Source organism: Synchiropus splendidus, chromosome 8 (assembly GCF_027744825.2).
Source record: "Synchiropus splendidus isolate RoL2022-P1 chromosome 8, RoL_Sspl_1.0, whole genome shotgun sequence".
NCBI classification, from domain to species: Eukaryota; Metazoa; Chordata; class Actinopteri; order Syngnathiformes; family Callionymidae; genus Synchiropus; species Synchiropus splendidus.
In genome coordinates, this window is record NC_071341.1 from 13871931 (window position 1) to 13897342 (window position 25412).

At 44.8% G+C, this 25412-nt stretch overlaps 1 protein-coding gene across 1 annotated transcript; it reads right to left on the reverse strand.

The window, feature by feature from the left end:
• Positions 1-3371: 3371 nt before the first annotated feature.
• On the reverse strand, positions 3372-11019 carry tada2a (transcriptional adaptor 2A). Its single transcript, XM_053872815.1, has 15 exons — positions 10884-11019; positions 10286-10392; positions 10164-10223; positions 9805-9900; positions 9529-9682; positions 9293-9381; positions 9085-9157; positions 8929-8992; positions 7942-7985; positions 5409-5519; positions 5263-5334; positions 4273-4405; positions 4010-4053; positions 3841-3920; positions 3372-3781 (listed from the first exon to the last, which is right to left on the reverse strand). The coding sequence occupies exons 1-15, from the start codon at positions 10921-10923 to the stop codon at positions 3596-3598; spliced, it is 1353 nt and encodes a 450-aa protein (XP_053728790.1). The 5' UTR covers positions 10924-11019; the 3' UTR covers positions 3372-3595.
• Positions 11020-25412: the final 14393 nt, after the last annotated feature.

The window sequence follows — 25412 nt, forward strand, 5'->3', positions numbered from 1 at the left end:
GTGATGTCATTGGGAGTGTAACAGGGAATATCCCAGTTCCTAGCTCAACATATTTTACGTTATGTTTTACGTTTATGTTTACAACATATATTTTGTAGTTTCAGCCAGTGTTTTAGTTTCTACATGTTGTAATTTCAGCTTCAACTTCATGTTATTCTGAAGACAATTTTTTTTCGTTTAGATTTAGCATTAGTAACAGCTTTATGGTGTTTAATATTTCAAATTGAAATGTATTTTAGCTTCCAACAATAGCATTAGCCAGTAGATTTAGCATCAAGTGGAGCTGATGTCTTTGCAACAGATCTGGTTTTAGCCTCACAGCGTAAAAAAAACAAACAAACAAACAAAAAAAAAACATTTTATTTCATTTATTTTTTATTATTTTTTGTGTCATATATATATTCATCTATATTTTTAAGCTTCTACTATTTTATTAATTCATTTTTTAAAACTAAAATGTGCTGGCGACGAGTCGGCCTAGTTTGTCGCATACATTCCACGTCGATGACCAAAACCGCCTCAGACTTGACAGTGCTGAGTGAGTGAGTGTGTGTGTGTGTGAGAGATGGACAGTAAGATGAGGAGAGTGGAAATTTCTCGGTGTGTCTGCCGGGGGTCTAAATAAAGGCTGCGCTGATCCCGGCGGCTCCAGCTGTGACACTGGTGGAGTCCACGATGTGAGTGTTTGCTGTGGCGACATGTGAGTGTGGAGTCCGGCTGCCTCTCTGATGATCTCTGGTCGGACTCCAGGCTGAGACCAGGGGAGAGTGGAGGGCCTGTCACCACTCTCCCCCTGTGTGTGTGAGAGAGAGAGATGTTTCCTCTTCTCTGTCACTGTGTCGAAGACCCGGTTGCCACGGTTACCTGACGACAAGTCTTTAATCACTACCTGACCATAATGGCTCAGTCAAGTGTGTGTCTGTCTTCTTCTGCTTTAACCTGCCATCACTCCTTTCCTTTCCTCTCTCTTCCGTTCCATCTCATCCCTCCATCCACCCTCAGGTTCTCTGTCCTTCTCCCCTTTAAACGGTTTGGTTTTTCACCTTTCTCTTGTCAGATGCCTCATATTTTCCTTGCCTTGTCCTCTGTGGCTTTCTGTTCCTTCGTCTCACTCCTCCTTCACACATTCCGTCCTTTCGTTCTTTAATCATGTCTTCCTCATCAGCCCCTCCTCCTGAAGAGCTCCCCGCACCATGATTTCATCCGTCCTTCCTGTCATCCTTCTTGTCCTCACTCTCCTTCATTTTTTCTTTTTCACTTTTGCTTCCTGTGTTTATTGCTCCCATGCTTCCTCCCTTCATTCCTTCCTTTCTCCTCTCCACTCTTTCACTGACCTCTCTTCATCCTCCCTTCAAGGTCCTTCCTTCCTTCAGTCCTCCCTTCCTTCCCTTCTTCCTTTCTCGTCCTCATGTCTGTCCACATTCTGCCCAGCAAAAATATTGTATGTACACACACACATATCTTTGTAGGAACCTCTCATTGCCATAACCCTCTCCCCCTAAACCTAACCATCCAAACCACATGGCTAACCTTAACCAGGACCTAAACCAAACTGAAACCCAGTTATAATCACCCAGTTTTGCCTTTTCTCCGCCACCATCCACCAGCTCCAACTGGGGGATCCTGAGATGCTCGCAGGCCAGTGAAGAGATGTAGTCCCTCCACCTGGTCCTGGGTCGACTTCTCGGTCTCCTCCCAGCAGGCCGTGGCTGAAACACCTCCAAAGGGAGGTATTTTTCAAGTTTTAATCCTGAAATTGAGGCTTAAACTTGTGGAGCCAGCAGTCCACAAGGAGGCATGTTCCCAAGAAGTATAGCTACCTGTATAGAAGGCGCACACACACATGCACACACCAAGACACTTCAACCTTCACTTGCAATCGTTTTCAGGCGGCAGTGCGAGCGAGCGAGCGCTTGCGCTGAGCAGATGAGTGTGTGTGGGCTGGGAGAGGCGGAACACTGACACCAACATCTGCTCCATCTGCTGCACCAGACACTGAATTTCGCAGAGCTGGAGAGAACCAAGCTCCGCGTCAACACTTGTCTTCCATGAAACACGTCGGTCTGTCGTCGAAGCAAAACTCACGGCTGCAAGAGTGCGGAACATTTGTGAGAAGCAGGAGGTTGTTTGAGAGGGGAGACATCCTGAAGCTGCTTTAGTTTAATAAAAACAAAACATAAAAACAGCAATCTTTGAGGGAAATGAATGTTTTCAGAATTACTGAGATAAAGTGGCTGAGAAATCAGAACAATAGTGCTTTAAAATACAACCGTGTGAGAAATAAATTACATTGGTCATTAAAAAAATATAATAAAAAGAAAACTATACAAACCTGACAAAATGTTTACCTAATCTGTTGGGAATTAAAAAAAAAAAAAAAAGAATATATATATCAAAATATAAATCAAAAGAAAGCCGTGAAACAGTAATAGAAATACAATATCTGATTATTATATTTACAACAAATAAACATGTTTGTTTCCTGAGAAATGTTCATAAAATTAAATTTAGATTTATAGTAATATATTTTGAGAAAAAAACTGTTAAACAAAAAATTGTGTTTTTAAATAATATCATATATATAGCAATATAAAGCAGATAATTATCTAGAATAATAATTTTAATTTGGAAAAAAATAAAAACACATTTATTTCCTCAAATAAAGGAACCAATAAAAAGAAAATTTGAAAATGACAAAAAGCAAATCTGAATAAATAAATAACCATGTTCATGTGCTTGAACACAAAGTGATGATCTCAGATCGACTGAATAAAAGCGTGCAGTTGACAAGCCATTGCACACATGGGTCACATGGGAACAGCTCAACCTTCTATTCTGGTTTCATTTGACTTGTTTCCTCAAACATCACAATCAACTTGGAGACACTCTTTCCCAGGAGGTGTAAGCAGAGTTTGTGTTTGAGTCAGATGGAAGAGGAGGAAGCTAAAATCCCAAACTGAATTTCCCTGCTTTATTCAGTGATGTGATCGGACGCCAGCAGAAGAGCTTGTAACTCAGCTGTTTGGGTTCCTGCTCCTCGTCTCTGTGCGGCTGCTGCAACATTCGTCCTCCCACTCCACTCGCCCACACTTCCACCCAGGAGCAGCAGAGGAGTGTGAACCAGCTGATCATGGTGACGCTGCAAGATTCACCTCATCACATGCTCCCACAGAAGGAGACATGGCAGGGATGCGGAGGTGATAAACCAGAGCCAAGAAAGAGGTTTGCTGAGCAGGTCACATGACAGAAAGGATTTGAGTTTAATTCTGTGAAAAAAATAGTTATAAAAATTGTGTAAACAGAATAACTGAAAAGCAGAGACTGCCTCAGCTGCCTGGACCTCAGTGACTCAATAACTGCAGCACACAGACGCTTGAAAGTGGTTTAATGTTAATCTCTACTAAATCCTAGACATCAAGATCAATACTTCTTCAACAGAGCAGCATCATTCTGGACAACAACAACAACAACACAATAAAACATTAAAACAGTGTTTTGATTTTGTGGAGTTTGCTGCCAAGATGGCGGCGAGAGTCCCAGCAGAGGTTCCTGGAATTCAACCTGCGACTCCATGACCGGGAGCGGAGAAGCCCTCTCAGGCTTTGGTGATGCTTCCTTCTTTGAGGAGGAAGTCGTAAATCTTCCGCGTCTTGTTCACGTCGATCTTGATCAGCGCCCGAGCCTGCGCCAGCCGCAGCCCTCCCTGTCGCCGGCACTCGTTGAGCAGCGCCTGCTTGTACTCCAGGTACGCCCCCGGCACCAGACGCACCACCTGACACAGCTGGACACGCTCAGAGTCAGACACCTCGGCTCAGCTCAGCCGCGCTTCCGTCAGCTCACCTCTTTCTCCCGCTCGTTCAGCTTCTCCGTGCCCGGGAGGCCGGTCAGGTTCAGCGGGGGGGCGCTCCTTCTGCCCGTCGCTGCGCAAGGTTACACAATGAAACGCTTAGGACAAGGCAACACAAGCTCTCTAACCCTCCAGCAAGCCGAGAAGGAGAGAATCACCAACCTGAAACTGTGATTGTTGTGACAGGAGGAGTGACGCCAGCGTCTCTGCAATCACATGAAAGATGCTGTCAGACATCCGACACACAACACTGTCACAATCGCACCTGCGAGGAGGAACAAACGTGAAGATGAGGGTGCTGCAGTGGGTTTTCAGTCTTAAACTCTGGGAGTGAGACATGATTCAACTATTTTAAGGTCAGATGAATGCGACCGCAGCAGTGTAGTGTTGTGTTCCTCCTGCGGGGGCAGCGTGTGGCGCCTCACATGGCGGCTTGTTTGCTGAGCCACTGCTGACACGCTCGGCCATCTTGGATGTACTGCAGCACGTCACACAGCATGGTCCTCTTCCGCCGCTCGTCCTCGCGCATCCTCTTCACCCGCTCGTACACTTTAGCGCCTGAACACAGACACGTCAGACTTTCAGGAGCAATACTGGACCTAAACAGGACCAGAACAATGCAGCTGCTGCTTAACCACCAGTGAAGATCCTGGCGATGCAAAGTTGAATCTTGGTCTCAATTTTAAGAAGAGATCCTGAATGAAAACTCTCTTCTTATCTGTATGTGTCAAAATAACTAAAAGAACAAGGCTATAATGAAAAGAAATGTAGATGCCCTTGCCCTTCCTTATAAAATCTAACTTAATCTCAGAAATAGTTTATTTATATACATCGTTTAACTTAACTAAGAAGGAATGTGTCACTTTCAAGGAAGTAGAGACAGAAAGAAGCAAAGAGAAGACGTCTCCACTCTGCCTCTCTTCAGTGAGAAACCAGGCTCGTGGAAGGAAACTCCTCGGTTGAAATAATTCTGAACATGGTGACTCACTTAGTATTTCCAGTTTGTTTTAAACCAGTATAGAAAATACAGCTCTTGTGAGTCTAAAACCAAAGGAAAAGGATGTTGGACCGACTGAGAAACTTTGACAAAACTTTCTGCACAAGCTCCATGTAGCTACACTCGCCCTTCCTTTTAAAATGTCCCTATTAAAGTAGAGGAGGGAACAGACTCAAGCCAAACGCATCTGGCTTCTGTTGGTGACATTGCTACTTCTCACAGGAAGCGATGGACTTGTATTAGAGAGAATACTGAAGACAGTGAAGCTCCTTGGGTTTATTTCCTGCCGTGTAAACAACCGTGAAGCTAATTAACCGACAGGCCTGATTGACTTTGCTGCGGTTCATTAAACATTCGGAGTTTAATGAGGCTGGAATATGAATCTACGTCTGTTTGGGCAGCCTTGGCGAAGACTCACCGCAGAAAGACTTGATGCCGGCCTTCCTGTACTCCTGCAGCCGGCGGATCTCCTTCCTCAGGTCGAACTCCACTGGTGGGAGGAGTCAGGGTCACTCCCAAGGCTGGTGACACGCGCACACACACACAGTCTCTGGGGACACTCACGCGCGTGGCTTTCAATGAACTTGTCGTGCTCCGTGGGTCCCGTCACTCTGGCGAAGCGCCGCATGGCGTCGTACAGCTCCTGCACCTCTTTGGGGTAACAGCGCTCCAGCACTGATGAGAGAGTGAGGAAGGGCTCAGCTCACACTTATACAGGCGGAAGACACATCTTTGTACTTCTGCTCAAACTGCTTCTCAAAGCCCAGCTCCAGGGGTCAGAGTCACACAACACTCACTCACACTCGCGCCTACTGACAACTAGGAGTCACCAATTGAGCTCTGAATGTGTGAGAGGAAACCGGAGAACAGAGAATAATAGAATTGAAACTTTATTTTAAAAAAGAAACAAAGTGAATAAAAAAATCCTGTGACGCAGGTTTCTGTTCTAAAAAGTAATAATAATAAAATAATAACAAAGCTCTATTCATATAGCAGCTTCCAGAACCCTGTTCACAAAGTGCTTGTTCCCACATACAAAGACTGTTTCAATCAAGTACGACAAAAGTGATTTGAGTATTTCAGTCAGATTTTTAAGAAAATCAGCCCCATATTTATAATTGCTAATATTAAAAATATAGATCAATATTAATAATAATAGCAACAAATATTTAAAAGAATCTGAAACTGGAAGTACTTATTAGATTTGTATTATTATATTTTTATATATTATCGAATGAAATAAACAGCATGAACCAAAACATTCTAACAAACTTAACTTTTCAATAAAATATATCAATTTATCACTCACTTGAATATATTTTGTAGTTTCGTGCATCTCAAACATCACCTTTCTCATTGAAACAAAACAGATTTTGAAAGGAGGCTTTGAAAGCTACAATTTTATTCTCTCCAGCGTGTGAAGGGCTGACAGGGGTTTTATTAAAACATCACCATCGCCAATCCAAAGCTCACACTGACGCGCCACCACTGTGTATTCATCACCACTTGGACATCTCCGTAAACACACTGCTGCTGTTTGTCTCTGAGGGCCGCTGTGTTGCTGAGTAACCGACAAGTGTCGACGGCAGAAAGACAAAACTGTCGAGGGGGCGTGAGAGCATGTGTGAGTCTTGACGAAACATGTCTTTATGAGGACCATTTGGCTGGACCCACAAGTCCGAGACTCAATTTGAGGATGAAAACTTAAAAATAACTGGGTCATGCTAACTGTGTTTCAGTTTGGTTCAGAGTCCTGGTTAAGGTTAGCCATGTGTTTTGGATGGCTAGGTTTAGGGGCAGAGGCTGGGGAAAGGGTTATGGCAACGAGAGGTCCACACAACAATAGCAGTACAAGTGTGTGTGTGTGTGGTCATGGTCCTATAAAAAGCAGCTTCTACCAACCCAGGACTAGCTGGACTCGCGTAGATCTAAATGGAGGCATCAACAGTTGTGTGCTTGAACAAACGCATGCAGGAAGGAAATTTGTGTCGGGACTCTTGACGCGCCCAACACCACCAGTCGCTCTGCCTCCAGCAGGTAGTGAGACCTGATACTGGGCCCGAGAGGACCGATACTGCTGGCATTATTGCATTTGACACACACACACGCACGCACGCACACACACTCTTTGACAGTCTCCATGACAACCAGTCTGCAGCTCCTCTGACTTTCCTTTTGTCTTGAAAGACCGGAGCGATAAGAGGAAGGAGAGACACTAACTGGCGCCTGCAGGAAGCATAAATAAATCATACGATCTTTAGACGATAAAACATTTTGGGAGCTACAAGTGTCTGATAGATATGACATCTATCGAGATAAAGATTCCTCGAATCAAACAGGAGCCTTCCTGTTTCAGAAGATTAAGACATTAAAGGTTGCACAGTATGAACGAAAATCATAATCTCTCAGCCTGGAAAAAACTCAGGAGCCTTGCTGAAGGACAGCATCGGCCGGAGGGGAATTCAACCGCCACTCAACCAACAATCAATGAATCTTTAGAATTTCTGATAAAATTGTCTTTTAATAATCTTGAAGCTCAAAAATATGCTCAGACTTTCACCACATCTTAGGCGTTTTCTGTAAAGACAGCCTTATATTAAAATAATGTATTATTATTTATTAATATTTCTTATTTTTTAAACATTCTTTCGTCCTACAAAATTCTTTTTATTCTCGTGACTCAGTTACATTATGAATATACCAGTAGAAAAGTAAGTGAAAGCACAATGTTCAGATCAAAGCCAGAGTTGCCTCGAGAGTGTGGTTAAACCTTGTTGCAGCAGAGCTGACTGCTAAACCCCAAGTGCCATTTCAGAGTAAATGCACCTGCCTCCGAGTTCAGCCGTCACTACCTAAGCACCAAATCTGTCACGCAGATCTTTGCATGGACCTCTCACTGGGCTGAGGCACACGCTGGCCGACAGCCATCATGATTATTTGCAGACTTAATGGTAAACAGACGCTTGGCACACTTCAGAGGTCAGAGAGGTTAACCGTGGTCATTACAGAGATGTTTGCGTGTCGCCATGGAGACGACGGAGCTGAGAGTTGCCATGGAGCTTGCTAGATGTCAAACGCATGTGGAGGACTCACTCACTTTGAAATTTGCGAAGGTTGATAAGTCCGTGGTCCCGAATAATCCTGGGGAAGAGAGAAGGTTAGCGGCTGTGTTTCGCAGACTGAAGGGAGATGGACGTGTGCCACTCTTGCACAGCTGCAGGGGAAAATGAAGTCTCTGAATACTGCTGACTCAGAATATTAACTCTGGCGATGATGCATACAGTAAAGCTAGTGTTCGTCCATCTGTAGGGCGCTGCTGCAATATTACTGGTATGACTTTTCAATACTTCTGGCCAGCTATGATCAAAAAGTGATAAAATATAAGCTCTCAGATATTTACACTACGAGAGCAGGACATTCAAATAGCGTCTGACCACCAGAGAAGTCAAATTTAATTTGGCTTGGAAGCTCAAGAGATGTTTTAGTGCCATCTAGTGGGGGACTGGGGTAAACAAACAAAGGTTTTGCTGACAGAGGAACTGAATACAGAGACAGTAGAACTGTGGAATTCAGCAGTAGAGCTGTAATTCGTGCGGTTGATAAATTATTTTATTTATTTTTGCCAGTAGTGGAAATAACCACACTGCATATGATAATCCAGCAGAAACAACTCAGAGACCAAGATAGTTGCGAGTACAAACCAAAACAACCTCTGTGAGTCTAAAAATGTGGTGGATTCATTTGAGTCTGTAACACATAGAGTCTTCATTTGTTCCAAGTCCTTTTGTTTCAGACAGTTTCCTAATATATGACGGATGATGTGGCCCTGCTTTGATAAGTACCTTCACTTCAGTGTTTAATGATAACACAATGATAGTGTTCACTATGTGAATGAACACACTGAAATGTGTGGCTGTTGAATGAGCGATCCATAAAGCATCTTATATTGCAGCAAGTAGATTCAAACCCGCAACCGTTTGATATGAAAACGCCACTCTTCCAAATGTTTGTCTATAACCTTATTGAATGTCTGAAACCCACCAACCTCAGACGCTCCCAAGCAATAAAGCTTTTATAGACTTACTTTTTTCTCCGCTGCCTCTCCTTCAGTCGTGAATGATAAATATCGACGACGGCAAGCTTGAGCGCTGAACAAGGGGAAAACACAGCACTGAGCTTAGGGATTGAAAACAAAAAGTTTTATATCATAGTAGTCAATGTGGATGAGCCTGTTACTCACCACGTAGAATGTCAGAGTCATCGTCGACAAAGTCAATGTCTTTCAGATCCCACTCAGCATAGTTGTCGAACTCCTGCCACAGATCAGTCGTAACAATAAGAACAATGTTCCCAGCAGTGTGTAACACAAACAATGAGTGAACCGAGACATATGTCACATCTCTGATGTAAAAAGCCTGGCAGCAACAAGATGATCGGCACATCCTCACCTCCATGAAGTCTGCTCTGGCGGGCATGTACCCTGCCATGTCCCGAGACAACACCGAGTCAAACGTGGGCCGTGGGGGATCATCAGTAGCTGCAGCATGGAAAGAGTCCACAGAAAAGTAGCAGCTGTCATCATCCTCAGCCAAAATAAAAAGCCAATGAAATTGATGGAGAGGGTGACATTGGCTAGTACGGTTACTCAAGCAACATTTTCGAGGAACCTGGGGAGGATACTGACGTTTAAAGGGAATGGCACCATCTGCAAAGTGGGAATCTTTTGTCTTCCGCAGGCTGAGTAACGTGGAGGAGAAAAGCGGGTTGTTGATGAAGTTCTTCATGTAGTGGTTCTCACATTCCTCCTTGCTTTTTGTGCGCATTTGGTAAGCAACGTCCTGCCTGCAAGAGTAATTACAGCCTTCATAACAACATGATACACTTGCTACATGACAAAACTCAACAAAGGAAACACCTCCTTTAATCATGTTGGCGTCATGAGAATATTTTTAAAAAGTACTTGCCAATTTCCAAAGCCACAGTCCATGACAGCTTCTAATAGCGCCATCTCCTCTTGTGCTGACCAGCCAGGCTCCAAGACTGGAAAGTCTGACGTCTGGACAGACAAATTATACATTGACCGAAAAATGAAGAGTTGAAAACACGGTTCTATGACCAGGTCTTTTTGACTGACTGTCAGGGTCAAGGAAAGCAAATCCAAATTCAATCTGTGTGCATTCACAAGTAACAACAGCTATATTTTGTATCTCACCTCTTATGTTATACACATCTTTCTTGAGGTGCAAAGCAGAGATGTAGTATTGAGGTTCTTGAAAACAGAACACCCCAATTCATGAGCATGACTGCAGCTTTACTTACCATTATTTCATACTTGTGATCGCTCTGATGTTTCTTGTACTCGAATCCTCTGGTGAAGCACTAATGAGAAAGCAGAATATCGGTCAGCAAGAATCCAGGTATAGGAACGAATGTGTCGTTACCTGGAGGCACAGTAAGACAGGTGACGGCCCACATTCTGCGCACTTGATGTAAGGTTCTGTCAGGTAGGAGGAGCAGCCTCTGCACGGTGGCTTGTCAAAAGGATCGTCTGAGGAAAGCAGAAAACACGTTTAGCATTTCAAGTCCGAATGCCTTGTACGATGCTTGTTGAAGTCGAGACCACCGCAGTAAACGGATTTATTGTCCCGTTTCGTGAAACAGGGATGAACAAGATTACCATAACATTTTATTGTTATTACCATAACAAATGAGCTAAGCAAAAGTCAATAACTGAAACACCTGCTTTATTCAGCACAACCATTGTAACATGAAACGCGACGGCTCAACCAGTAACATAACCGGTAGCGTAAAAAAAAAACACCAAACATCGTTTCTGACACAAAACTCAACTACAACCCAACACAGTATCTATGAGTATCGCAAAATATACGGTGAACATTCCACAATGACATTGTTTGTCTTCCAAAATACGATTTCAGTAGCAGCGGCTAAATGCTAAGTTAGCATAACAACGCTAGCAAAACGTAACCGGGAGCATCTAATCGGTTTATTAGCAGGCGTCCCGCGACTTGAACCTACTTGCAAAAGGCGTTAGACGGTCCATTGCACGACTGTTCATCAAACGCTACACAAACAGGAAAAAACATTAAATGATATCGACGATTGATTTCCCAGCCATCATTGCAGACAACAAGTCGAGGCTAATCGATTACCAAACAATCGAACTGATGCGGTTCGATGCATGAAAATACTCAATACAGTCAATTAATTCTTTTTTTCCGTTTATGATTTTCCTTTGTAACTCCATATATAACGTGTGAGGGTCTCTACTTTTTTTCTTTTTTTTTACCACATTTTCCAAAAAAAATGTAAAGAAAATTTATATTCATGACGAAGATGACTCTTCTATTTAGACCGAATGAAAAACACGAATGTGCACATTGTGAATATTGCAACATTTTTTCTGAATCACTCCCTCCGCAGGTTTTGCAAATATTCCACACAAACTAAATCCTGCGATCGTAACCATTTTAATGCTGTGCTTGTAAAACGAAGCCTTTGATTATTCTTAGTAAATCTTTTACAACATTTCTGATGGTAATCATAGTTTTCGAGAGATGTTCATATAAAATGTTGAATTGGATTGATTCTTAAGTTGAATAGACATGTTGTTCCCAGTTTCCGCCACACCGTGGCAGTCGCGCTCTACTTCTGGAGTGGAACAATGGCGCGCTTCGTTTGTTTTTCCTCCTCCAGGCTTCACCTGCGCTCGCCCGTATTCACTCACTCTCACGACGACACACCTCAGATTGACTTGTGGACTTCTAGAGGAACATTGCTGCTCGTCTCAATGTAAAGTTTGTCCCTCACATCACGTTTTGATGTTTGTTGTTTCAAAAAGTGAGATTGATTTAGAGATTATATCATGTCGAGAACAGTTTTCAGTCCATTTTAATTTGGAGTTGCAGTTAGAGGGGAAGCAGAGAAGCTTAACTCGATAACAGCTGATCATATTGTTTCTTTCCAGTTGAATTTATTTTGGATTTTGTCCCCAAAAATGTTTCCAGTAATGACATAGTTGGATGTTAACGCTAGATCCTGAAGCACTTTCTTTCTTCCCTTCCCAAACTAAGCGTGTCCTCTTTCCTTGTTGAGCGCTCAGTGAGGAACATCGACAGTGACAAGTGCGCTGGTTTGGAGGAGCATAGCTGTGGTCCCCTCTCTGGCACCTCAGGACTTGCCTGCGTCTTCAGTGATGGAGATGCAGTGAGACCAGCACCACGAGGAGTGACGCAGCCCGGTGCACGTGCACTTTCCACACTCTCTGAGGAATTCAACCCTGCTACCGCCGTCGTCCTCCGAGACTCCCATGATTTATTCACTTCAAAAGGAGAACTTCACACGCCGCCAGTTGGAACCGTTGCAGCAGATGGACAGTTATCACAGCGTTTTATTGCTAACTGGCTCCAACACACGTCCATGGGACTTTCATGAACTCACTGCACTCATGCGCAGATCTGGGCCTCCTTGTGGGCATTTTGGGGCAGTGGACTGGTCTCTCCTAACTGGTCTGTCAGCAGTTATTTCTATCATTCTTTCACCTTGGACAGGTGCTGACCACTGCCAGGAAATACCCCTCAGCAAAGCGAGATTCACAGGCAGGTGGTCATAATGTTTCAGCTGACTGTTGACAACATTATATCCCATCATACAGTATGTGTGTGACATCAGAGTTCTCCATATGTGTTTGTTTTGTAAGGTGTTTGCTCATGTGCTCAGGAATGCGTGAAAATGTGTGTGTGTTCGGGCTGGATGGGTGTGTGTATGCCGACTATGAGTACTTTACGGCTGGCGTGTATTTTCTTGTGTGAGTGGATGTTTAAGGTTTGTGTGTAGAGTGCATGCCTACGTGTGTAGGATTGTGTTTTCTCTGCAGTTTTCTGATATATAAGTGTGAGCGAGTGGGAAGGAATCTATGGTTGTGGTGCATTTCATGTAGGTGAGTTTAGCAATGTGTGTAGGATAAAAACAGGTTCTGCGATCCCAGTTACTCAAGAGTTCTGACGCTAGTGTCGTAGCTTTGCTCGGGGGCAGCACTGCAGCATCTGCATGATAAAGTCAGTCCAGTGTGAGATCGATGTCGCTGGTGTATAAAGTCACGTCTCGGCCGTGAATGTGGGCAGTATTCATTATTCACCAGGCGCCTCGACGAAGAAGGTAGTGCCCTCGCAGGGATGTGTGTGTGGGGACCCCTCTCTCTCAAACCTGCCATCTCTGCAGCCACACGCTGCCCTCGCCCACATCTTTCTGACTTCACAGAGAAAACCTCGGGCCCTCACTCCGCGGATCAGACCGCGGCAGCCTCGGGGGTTTCTCTGTCGTAGAAGTGTGCCACATTATACCCTACAAACACACCCGCCCATTACATCTTTAAAAGCAACCCCCTCTGGTCTCTGCCCACTGCTTTTCCTCTTAGCAAAGCACTCCCCAGCTGCTCTGATTTGAATATGAGGCCCCTCAGAAGAAAGGAGGGCATCTGGCACACGCCTCCCAGCATTGAGGCGGCTGCTGTCATTAAAACGTCCTGAAACAAGATTAGACACTTCTTTAAGAAAAGACAGACCCTCCCCAAGAAGGGGACACCTGGACAATGTTCTCACTTGCATTGTGAACAGTCGAGTGTCCGGAGCTTTCATTCACTAATGGGATTGCAGAGGTTTGCGGAGTGAGCCATTTTCTTTTTAGCCGAAGCGATATTCAGCGCAGAAATTAAGGTCTCCTGTTTCAGTTTTCAGGATTATTAAGCTTTGGATGAGACCCACGCAAGCTCTGAACTGGCACAGTTCTTCTGCATATTTGACGCAGCCACATTTTTCGAGTATAATCTCAAACTCTCCCACACAGATGTGTCATCGTCCGCCGAGTGAGAGGCTTCCCCGCATATGCTTGTCGCTGGACGTCCACCGAGCGCGCTGAGTCATCAAATGTGAGAGTTCAATGAGGTCAACAAGTGGGCGCTAGGTGAGAGGGATCCCCACAGCACGTGGACCGAACGAGTAATTCTGAATTAAAGCGGCGATATAATCTCCCTCAGACAAGAGCACGACCTCCAGTGTGGCGGTGGGAGATATTGGTACCCCCCACTCCCCGCTGTGGCTGAGCTGTGGAGGGAAAGTGAGCCCCCCATGTGAACCGCGCTTTGCTCCTCTTACGGCAGAGCGGATCTACCACAACACTGTCAGAACACATCAACCGCTGGACTGGTGACGGCTTCCACGCTCGCAGTGGCTCTACGGCGTGGCAGACACTGGCCAGGCCTGTTGCTTTAGTCCAGCTCCCAGCCGCCTTTACCAGGTCTCAGCACATTACAGAGATCTGCCAAACACAAAGTCCCTCCAAGGCTTAATCTGCGAGAATAATGATGATGTGCCTGATGTATTATCTACGCTGAGGTTGGGATCTATGGGTAGGAACAACAGCAGGGGCCATGCGGGACGATTAAAAAAGTTTGTTGTGGAAGCATAAACGATTTTGAGCCCTGCACAGAGGTGACCTCATTGTAGGCGTTTACAGTTAAGGCTCACTCCATTTTCAAACTGTAAAGCCCAAAAATAAAGTTTAAAAAATCAAGTTGTATGAGTGCGACTTGGCTGTTTAAAGGAAAATGCATGTTTACGATCGGAAAGCAAGTCAATGCTTAACAAAAAAATAAATCATAATTTTAGCTCAGCAGGAAAATACTTCAACTCTAGTCCAGATGCACATAAATGGTGAGCTTCAGTCAGGACCGGGAATTTCCAAGTTAGATCATGTTTCCATGTCGGAGAAATCCTCACAGAGTAGACGATTCAAGATGGCTTCCCTGAGCGTAAACAGGAAGTTGAAGTTTTGTTACAGGGAATCAGGCTAAAAGAAATGCCTCTGTGTTTCTTCTTCATTTGTCGTGTTTTCATGTAGCGTAACAACCACGTAGTCGGACGAGGCAAATGACTAGATTTCGTTAGCATCGACACCTTGTTTTATATAAGTTGCGTATCGAGCTAGCTAGCGAGCGACAGCTTTCGGTTGCAAGTGTTTAGAACTAGGTAAATAATCTGTGCAGAAGTAGCACAGTAAACTAGCACTTTACACTTTTGCTTGTGCAAGTCCGTCAATTCATTAATAATAATAATAAAAAGCTTTGCAAAGCAAATTTCTGATTTATTTGCAAAATAAAAACTTTCCACTCTATTCTAGGAAATATCTTTAACACACACAGTGTCACAATTTGTCGCTCTGTGTTTGTGGACTATATGTTTATGTGCGCCATTTGAGGCAAAAAAGCAAAGCAGACAATAACTCTGAAATTCATTGTTGAATAACTTTGACTACTACTTGTGGTGTCCCTTCTCCCGGGTCTAAATACACTTCACGCCGACGCCACATTCTGCGCTCACAATGGCATGCGGCCTGTCACATATTTTGGGACGTCACCTGCTCGACCAGAGAGTCGGCGAGCACGAGTGAGCCATGTTGTGGCTGTCGGGGTCGCAGCTGGAATGTGGCGGCCACTGAAAGAGAAAGCGAGATAAAGCTGGTGGCGGCGTTGTTCCCACACCAGTCTGCTGCTCACTTTCACCTACGCAGCAGAAAAGCTTCACACCGCTTCAGCCTGGTGGTCCTCTTCATCTCAGAGGAAGTGAAAGCAGCTGTTGGTGAGGAATCTGAGCTGTTTCCTTCAAGCTTTTAACTTTTGCTGATGCTCGGTAAATGTTGCACTCAAGCCACTATTGTCTAATTTTAACAAACCAAGTGGGGGACAACTGGGTACTGTTTAAGAACGTGTCAAACTGATGGTCCGGGGGCCAAATACGCTCCATCACTTTATAATCTTTTTTAGGTTATCAAAATTAGACGAATGCATGCACTGAAAAGGAGATTATTGAGATTATTATGTGTCAGAGTCAGTGGTTAAGTACCTGGTCTTGTTCTAAAATGATGGTACTGGATAGTGAAGTGCTATATAAACAGAAACATTACAAGAAAAGGTCTTTTTGAGAATTTTCCTACAAAAAAAACAAAAATATCTCTATTCTTTTCCTCTTCAAGCTCAGGGTTTATGATGCAAGTCGCTGTGAAATTTAGTACAGTGGAGTTCTGTTTCTAATCTCTGGTCAGTCGAGGTCACATGACTCACGCTCCAGATGCCTCTCTGAAGATGACTCGGTCCATTCGAAACCTTCTCTGACTCCCTCTCTGGCGCTAAGCTATTAAGCACTTCATCCTCAACAAATCATCCTCTAAGTGTTGTGGAGGGATGAATGAGAGCAGAGCCCTCTCTGTGTGTGGACATGAATGAGTGAAAACAGATCGAGGCATTTGAGTCTGACGCTGCATGTGGTTTTCATTGCTGCGATCCTGGAGCTTTAACTGGCCCTGACCCTGCACGTGAGAGGATCAGAACCACATGTGGAAGTCTGATCGGGTCTGCAGGATCGGATAGGTGGAGCCCGGGCAGTCGGGACACCACCTCCAGCTCTGAGCAGACACAGAGTCTTACATGTTTTAAACATATTTTTTCCGCTCTCCTGGCTGATGCAACCCAGTTGGGCTTCCACATGGATGGAATTTTCCCTGACTCAGGCCTTTTGGATGCATCATACAGTAGAGCCGTTGAGAGTCCTGGAGAGTTGTTTTGCTAAAACTCCCAGTAAAATCATTTCAGCATGGAAGTTATTCAAAGTTAGGGACAATCCTGGACCCTCGCGGAGGTGATGACAGATTCCTTCCAGAACCACATCGAGGTTAGACAGTTTAACTCCACGGGAGTCGACCACCGTCCACCGCACTTGCATGAATGGCTTTAAATACAATCACATCAATTGTTTCTGGAACATTACGATTCCAAGTCGCTGAGCTTCCGCTTCCGCTTCCGTTTCCTGTCTTCGTCTTTTCCAGTCCCGACAAGTCCTCCACCTGAACCTGTCTTGATCATCCTCCCGGGTCACAACTCTTTTCGAATCTCTTTTAAGAAGCTAAAACCAAAACACCCTTTTGTTATAAATAGCTTTTGTCAGCACACGAAAGCTCATTTATTATACTGCCTTTTCCAGCGTGAGCGACAGGATGCTCGCAGAAACAACGCACTCGACGTGATAAAAACACACAGCTCAGCAGTGAAACGCTGTCAACACAAAAAGTGACAAAACCACATTAAAACGTCACAAGGTCGAAGATAGATGAGCTTCTGTGCAGAAGGAAAGAGTTGAAAAGTCTGGGTTTATTTACGATATTGAATTGAACTGATAGAGAGAGAAGAAGAATTCAGGTCAAATCTGATGAGGAGCAGAAGCACATGTGAGCTGAGAGCTAAACTTCCCATAAAACCGACGTGTTATATTGATGTTTTTGGTGTCTTTCCGTCTGTCACTTTGACGTTTCTATCCGACATTTTTAGCTCCAGTGTGAAGCATCTGACTCTCACGTCTCGGCTGCTAATTATGACGAGTCGCTCGCTGCATTTAGGAGCCGCCAGAGACACGACTCAGACGGTTTCATCAACAGCTCGCTATTTTTAAACATCTGCCGCGCCGGCACTGAGGATTCCAGCGTTTTGTGTCCCCAGATCTGTTTCAGGGGAACGTGACACCACAGAGATGGCAGCACAGAAGAAGAATGGGGCTGAACTTTGACCCCTTTTTTGATGATAAAGAGCAAGGAGAGCGAAAGGAGCATCGAGTTATTGACAGGCACCAGCGTGAGCTCACGCACTCACAGGTGTCCGCCTGCGGGCTCCGGTTTGGTGTCGCACTCGTGTTTCCAGTGTCAAGTTGGACATAAAAATAATTTGAATGAATAAACATGATCAGCTGTACTGACAAATCAATACAGAACAGTCAAGTCAATTTATTTTGCTGCGCGGTGGTGACACTTTTGTGTTAAAACTAAAGCACAAAGTGCCACTCAAAGCCAACTGCAGAGACACAACAAATGCTTCCAAACACAGGACCAGTCTTCATGTGGAGACGACAGTCAGCAGCAGATGCAGTGAGACTGTGACAGCACCTGTCTGACCACACTGCTGGTGGCCTGCTCTCTGAGACCACCAGGAAGGAAATACATGTCTTGAGAGAGAAGGTCCCGACTGTTCTGGACAAATGATTTCACCACACGTGCTCCTCTTTTTTAAATACCCCGACTGTCTTCCAAGAATCGGTGTCGTGACCGAGCGACTGAGGAACTCTGGAGGGTTTCCTGTCTCAGCTGCAATCCATCATTCACTTCCTGTTTGCTCTGCAGCTCCGCTTACAAGCTTCCTGTATGGACCAGAGGGCTTCCCTCATGAGCCTCCGAGAGCTCGCCGTCTCTCAACACTGGCTTATCTGGCCACAGCACAGGGACAAGAATGGAGGAACCAGATGCTCCCACTCACGCGCCTCAGCGCACCTCTTGAAGTCACACAGCTCTGAAGTTGATCACTCACTACATTTCAGTCGGCAACTGAGGATTTCCTCAACTTTAAAATGTTCACGTGCAAGAGCAGCTGAGAAACCTCATGTTTGCTGCCTATCTATGAGGCTTACGACAAACCGCTGACCGTCCAAAGCATTGAAGTCGGTGCAGTTTCCTGTCTTTAGTTTTTTCACACAAGGTTCCAAAATTCATATTTATAGAAGACTCAGTAAATGGCAGTCTCTAATAGGAAAGTAGTTTAAACAGACAGTGTCCCTTTAAAATACTGAAGGCTAATCTGGGTTTCTTCTCGAAACATATTTTATTGAATTCTATTTGACCTGCATCTTTTATTGAAGGGCTTTTCCAGATGAAAATTGGAAGTTTATAATCTCTCCACTTGGCCACAAGTTTTTAACCTTTTATACTGTCACAGCTTCTGATTTTATTTGTGTGTATTTATTGTTGATTCTTATGTCAATCTTCAAGTTTTAGTAGTTTTATCTCATGGTGTACTTCATTAGATACTTTACAAGAACTATTTTTTAATGTTGAAAAATAAAAATAAAAATAAAAATAAAAATAAAAATAAAAATAAAAATAAAAATAAAAATAAAAATAAAAATAAAAATAAAAATAAAAATAAAAATGTCAAAGCAAATTGTTGTCTGTTTTATTTTGTTCATGTCATCTCTTTTTTTGACCATCAAATTCATTTAAATCACTTTTCCTTAAACTCCCTAAAAAAAAAGGCCCAGGTTTTCGGGCTGGATTTGAACCTGTGACCGTCTTGCTGACCACAGCGCTGATGCTTGAGTTCATGAAAAAATGTTGGGCATAAAAGCTCACCTGGCCTGCTATTAAATCTCAAAGCTCTCAAAGTCAGCGTTACGATCCTGCTGCACCTAATTATTTACCTTTCCAGTTGCTTAAACATACTATTTTAAGAGCAAAATCAAGCTGAGTCAGCACATTTTCGGAGCGTAAATCCCTGGAACAAAACCAGGTTCTCTCTTCACGGCGCCCTGAATGAACTCTTCTGCTGTGAAAACAACCTCCTCCTCCTCAGGTGATTAAAGAAACCCGGTCCCGAGCGACTCCGGTCCGGACCGGTCCGGTCCTCTGGGTTGGTCATTTGAGCTGGTGATTATTTGGTCTTTGTGGTTTTGGATCATCTGGAGCACCGCAGTACGGTTTGATCCGCCAAACAGTGAAAACAAAGCGTGGAAGGAAAGTGTGCCATGTGTGAGTGTGTGGTACCAAAGTGCTGATGTGTGTAAATCAGTGGAAAAGTGCTGATGCGGCTGGAGAAGTTTGAAACCTGCCCCAGGACCCGCAGTTAAAAATACGTTTTTGGAGATGAGGCAACATCAGGGCGTCAAAAGTTCAGGCTGATGATGCTGCGGTGGATTCCCGACCAGATTCTGTCCCTGGTGCCGCCACTGTGTGATTCATCCTGAGGACACGAGTCAAAGTCAAAGATGAGAAGAGGCATAGGAGGAGGAAAAGTGTCAGACTCAGCAGTTTAACTTGGAAACTGTCTGAGCGGGAGAGACTTTTTTTAGGAGACACAGAAGAAGGTCCAGCTGCTCCACATCTTCTCATCTCACTTTGTGTTAGTCATGGTCTTGTTTTCACTGCAAAAATAATTTCCGAATTCACAACATGAGTTCGAAAACAAGGCGTCCGACCTGGAAGCTCAGTTTTGAGATTTCATGTAGAACTTTGCTTGTTAATGATAGCCCATCCATCTGTCATCCATCCATCCATTATTCATCCACATTCGTTGTTACTACTTGTGGTACAATGACAATAAAACACTCATCACATGGTATCTGTCCATCCATCCGTCATCCATCTGTCATCCATCCATCCATTCATTTATCCACCTGTCATCTGTCCATCAGTCATCCATTCATCCATTCATCCATTCATCCATCTATCATCAGTCCATCAGTCATTCATCCATCTATCTATCCATCCAACCATCCATTCATCCATCATCTAGCCATGAGTCTTCCATCCTTTTGTTCATCCATCAATCAATTATCCATCATCCATTCAACCATTCATCCATCCCTTAAGACTTACCATGAATCCTGCAGTACATCTATTCATCAACACGGCCTACAAAGCTTTCTGTCTGTCCATCCATCCATGAATCCCTCTGTCCATCTATCCAACCAGTGACATCATCCATTGCCACTATCTACATATCCAATATATTTAACGTTACCATCCATTCGTCCGTCCGTCCACACATACATCTTCCCACATACTGTAGACATCTATCCAGAAAAACTCCCCATCAATTCCCAACCTTTCTGTCCACCAGCGAAAACATATCTTGACTAGAACTTCAACTTCCCGGATCTCAAAGATCCATGTCGGTCCTCAGTGCTGGTACCTGCAAGTCGTGTGTCTCAGGGTGGCGAGACATTAACTTTGCAGCGGCCTTGAGTGGACATAAATCTGCAGCGGCGGATGATCTGCAGACAGCTGAGGGTGAAGCGGTCGAGCATGGAAGGTCACGAACTGTCTTTACGAGTTTCCTGACGACAGATGACATAAAGACGGACGACAGTGGGAAGACATGACTCACCCCTTGGGCTAGAGATGGGATTGTTTATCGGCTCCATCATCCACGCTGAATTATGAGGGCCTAAGATCAGAGCGGAGACGAATTAAACAAGTGGCCACAGAGAGTAAACACGCATGTTTGCAGCAGAGAGGAAGGGGCGGCAGCCCGTCGTAAGCCTGCAGATGGACCTGAAAACACTGACTGGCAGGGAGGGCTCCGACCTTTGACCCCAGCTGATCAAATACAAGAGGATCTCCCTGCTGCTGTTTTAAAGGAAAGAGCGTTTTGTCCTGAGAAGAGCCATATGTCTCCCAATCCTCCAGCAGGAGCTCCATCACGACATATTGATTCTCAGGCAGGAGATTTGCGTCACGTGCCAGATGCGATTGAGGTCATGTGACCGCTGCACCTGAACACATCTGGCAGAATTTCTCACAGACCTCGTGGCCTGGTAAGCCGCAGGTGAGATGATGAACTACGGGGCCGGGCTTGAGGAGATAATACCTCGGTCCAGGTCGTAATCCCGACCCGCAATCTACAAATCCACTTCATTGTCTGTAATCCCACATGGAGTTGTAGCTTCAAAACAAGAGCGCAAAGGTGAACTCTCGCAGCGGATGTCTAAATATGCAGCCTCCACACAGTCATCACTGATACAATCCACTATTTGTCCCACGAATGTGGTTTGTGCTTTGGCTGGTTATCATCGCTGCCAATTGAGAAATTCTCTGGGGATTATTTCACGTATCTTCTAACCACAGTCACTACTTTCCTATAAGGCTTCCCTTTCACTTCAGCTGCCTCTATGTCTGCCACGTGCCACCCTGCCTTCACTCTCTTCTTCCACCTATAAGGAGACATAAATATACACTTTATATGTGTCTTTTCCAAACAATAATCAAATAAAGTCATGATACGGCTACTTCGGAGGAGGCTCAGAAATATACAGTCATGGGGCCTAATGTGGCTGTAGGCCACTCTATAGCCTGGTCTGATATAGGAGGTGAATGTTGAGAAGCTTATCATCACATAAACAACGGCTTCACAGACGCAGAATTGTAGCCCTTTATCTTCTGTGGCAGTATATTAGAGGCAGAAACCATTTGGATGCCGCCGTCTGTGGGTCCATCATATGCTTCTGTCAGCTTCTCTGTCCTGTTGATGAATTTTCCCTCTCTGCTTACATCACAGCAAAGTCTGGGATCTGACTCGCCGCAACTAGTTGCCAGAGTTGAGGGTTTGATGCGACAAATGTCGCCTGAAGCCCGTCAAACATGCTAAAGCTATGAGCTTGTTGCCCTTTATATGTTGCATCCCCTGTTCCCATATGGAACGCAACAGTTTGTCACACTTTACATATGAATCAGTGGCTTTCGTCGCTTAAATCGCATTAGGTGTGAACATACCGAAATAGGTGCGTCGTACCATCCAATCCGGTGAGCAACATCGAGCTCTCGAACAAACACACAAGAATCCTGGGAGTTTATGTTGCATCACTGGATTATCCAGTGAATTTAAATAAGAGTAGAAGGTGTCCTATCAACACCTGACTCATCCCGCGGAACAGATGACGACAGCGCTTGACATCGAGTCACGACTAACAAGCAGAGAGCCCGCGTCAAACCAGAATTAGCTTCGCTCTTGGTCGGCGTGACATCAGCGACAGCGCTGATATTTCTGAAAGAACTTGACGGGGGCGTGAGACGTCTGACGTTTCCCTCCGAGGGCGAGAGGCAGCACATGCTGTACAGCCAGTGTGACTGAGATAACACATCATTATCTATTTCGGGTTTCCTTTACCCAGCGGAGGTTGTTATTATGTTATTATGCATGCGGCGCGGAGCGGTGACTTGTAGGCAGGAATGTGACTTCTCTGGGCTGCGACACGACAAAGAATTCTGACTCAAAGGTTCGATGATGGTGTAAACATGACCACATGGGGGAGATGAACAACAAACATTTTCACCAGGTTCGAAACGCCAGTGTCTGAACCGCTCTGTATGAGATCCAGCCGCCCCCCTCTAATATCACTTTTTAATCTACTCAATATTGTGCAATAAAGTGTGGGGGAGCACCTCGCTGCTCCTTTGTGTTCGGCGTCTGGGACGGAGGCCAGGAATTCTTCTGAAGGGAGTGAACTCCGAGCGGAGCAGCGATGACAGAGAAAGTCCCTGAGCTCGCCTCGGTTAAACGTTAAACTCCCGCCTGTAAAAGTGTGAGCGTGTTCCAACGGAATGCGTGAATCACAGTCCCCCCGACGCTGGAGTCAACACGGGAGATTAAGTGAGTAAATTTACAGAGTCCGAACCAGGTGAGGTCAGAGCTCACCTGTCACCTCATCCATGGTCCTTAACTTCTTCAACACTTCGGTTTTATTGGTGTTTTATGTCATCTATTCATCCAAGAATCTGGAGCAGCTCAATTCCAGCGAGGCGGTGACGGTGCTGTTGTTCAGTGTACGGTGTGTTTACAGAGAAAACACGGCGGTCACCACCAGTCTGGGTGTGATGGACCTGCCCGGCTACAGACCAGATAATTCATGACATGTGTGCGAAACCCGATGCTGTGGCGAGGTGGGTGGGAGGGGGTGGGGGGCTTTAACACTGACTTAAGGGTGATGGAGCGGTCTCTGGTGTCCCATCAAGAGGCGGCTCCGTCCGATGACCTCATTATTTGTCCTGTCCATGAAGCCACCGGCAGGTCGCTCGCTCCGTGGAGGACGAGCCACGTGAACCCGGGGTAGGAAACTGATTTCATTGAACAGCTCAAGACCTCAGCTGGAGAACCGCCTGAGCAGGTTCCTCCCCGACAATGAAGGAGCCGAAACCACCAGAGGTTTTTTTTGTTTGGAGCGTTCAATGTGATGGACGGAATCTGATCTCTGGCATTGTGTGGAAATTAGGAGGGATTTAAACAACCGCCCTTCTCTTTACCTCTGGGTGCACTAGACCATCAACTATCACACACAAACATGACTCCTGTCACTTCTGTCTGACTCCAGCGTCCTGCTACACGTGTAGACCATGCAGTTCCAGGACTGCTGCACACCTCAGATTTATTCAAGTGCCGATGTGCTTGTGCTTGAAGGTCATGAGGAGTTTACAGTGTGTTCACAAGTGTAGAAAAGAACATTATCTTCTCAATAGAAATGAAACTAAGAGGAGCCATCGGTTAGCTTTACTCTGATCGGCGGTGTCATCTGGAAATGGCCAGGACAGCAAAGAATGCTTCGACATGGTTCGCACCTTCTTTTCGGCACCATTTTGAAGCACAAACGACAAATCCTTCTGCCAGCAGAACTGCAGATTTATTGTGTCGATAAGAAAGTCACCACAACGTCACATAGATCAGTAGATTCTTACATGCGGCGATGAATATAGATTTTATTTGTTTTCGCCCTCAAGAGGAGTTTTCACTCAGGGAAACGTGCGGCATGAATCGAATCGAATCGAATCAGTCGATCCTCGAAAGGGGCTCGTTTCACGATGTTTATGATTTGTTTGATAGCTCATCGTTCAAATCTGAACACTCTAATCCTCAGAACTCTTTTCTGAACGCGACCAGAACTGTTGATGATAGAACTGATCACATGTTCCAGTCTTTCATGTTGGCAACGGTGGTGACATTTTATGAGGTGCGGTAACTCATTTCAATTTCCGTGATTTAGTTTGATATTTTAATGTTTAAAATTAAATGTGATGTGTCACGAGTGATTGCTTTTTTTCAGTTAATGCAGACTTTCTACCTCTATAATCCTGACTTCTTCACCTCTTAATCTCTCAAATAATCCTGACCTGTATCCTATAACTGTGACTTTTAATCTCAATCTTGTGGCTTTTTTTTTTAATCAAATAATTATGCAACTAACTCCGACTTTCTCTCCTCAGATTATTCATTCCCATATCCGCAGCTCGACCATAGCGATTTCATCTACCAGACGTTCTCTTCCAAATGAAAACTTTTAATCTCACATTCATGGATTTCCATCTGATAGCAGATTTTTCTCCTTCTATCTGGTGACTATGATATTCTCCTCTTCCAATCCTGACTTCCTATTCTCACTTTCTCCCATGTCTTTTTTTTCTCCTGTTGATCCGAGCTACTTCTCAGAAGGGAAGACGCCGTCATGTTTTATAAGAACCTAAACCTGAGCATGTGTCAAACATTATAGCACTGGTCCTCCTGGCTCACGTTCCCATGAAACCGGATCCCTCCACAACAATGATGGTGGAGCATCCAAACGCCCTTATCTCACTTTTTACTGGGCCTGGGAAACGTTCAAGACGATCGTTCAAGATCCTGAAAGAACCTGCGAAATGTGGCGGGGATTCCTCTCTCAGCATCTCCGCTCCCACGTGGCCCAGTCTTAATCAGAAACAGTCGGATTTGGATCAGGTCCCACATGTGGAGGACTGGATTATAAAAACTGAGAACAATTAACTTGCATGAGGTCGGCCCCGCACCAGCAGACGGAAACCATCTCCGCTTATGTTAATTTCTCCAGATTCATTTAAGAAGCTTTTAAGGACACCTCATCGGGGGATTAATTCCAAGTCATGTGAGTTCTTCCCATCTTTGCCGAGTGGAAACCGGTC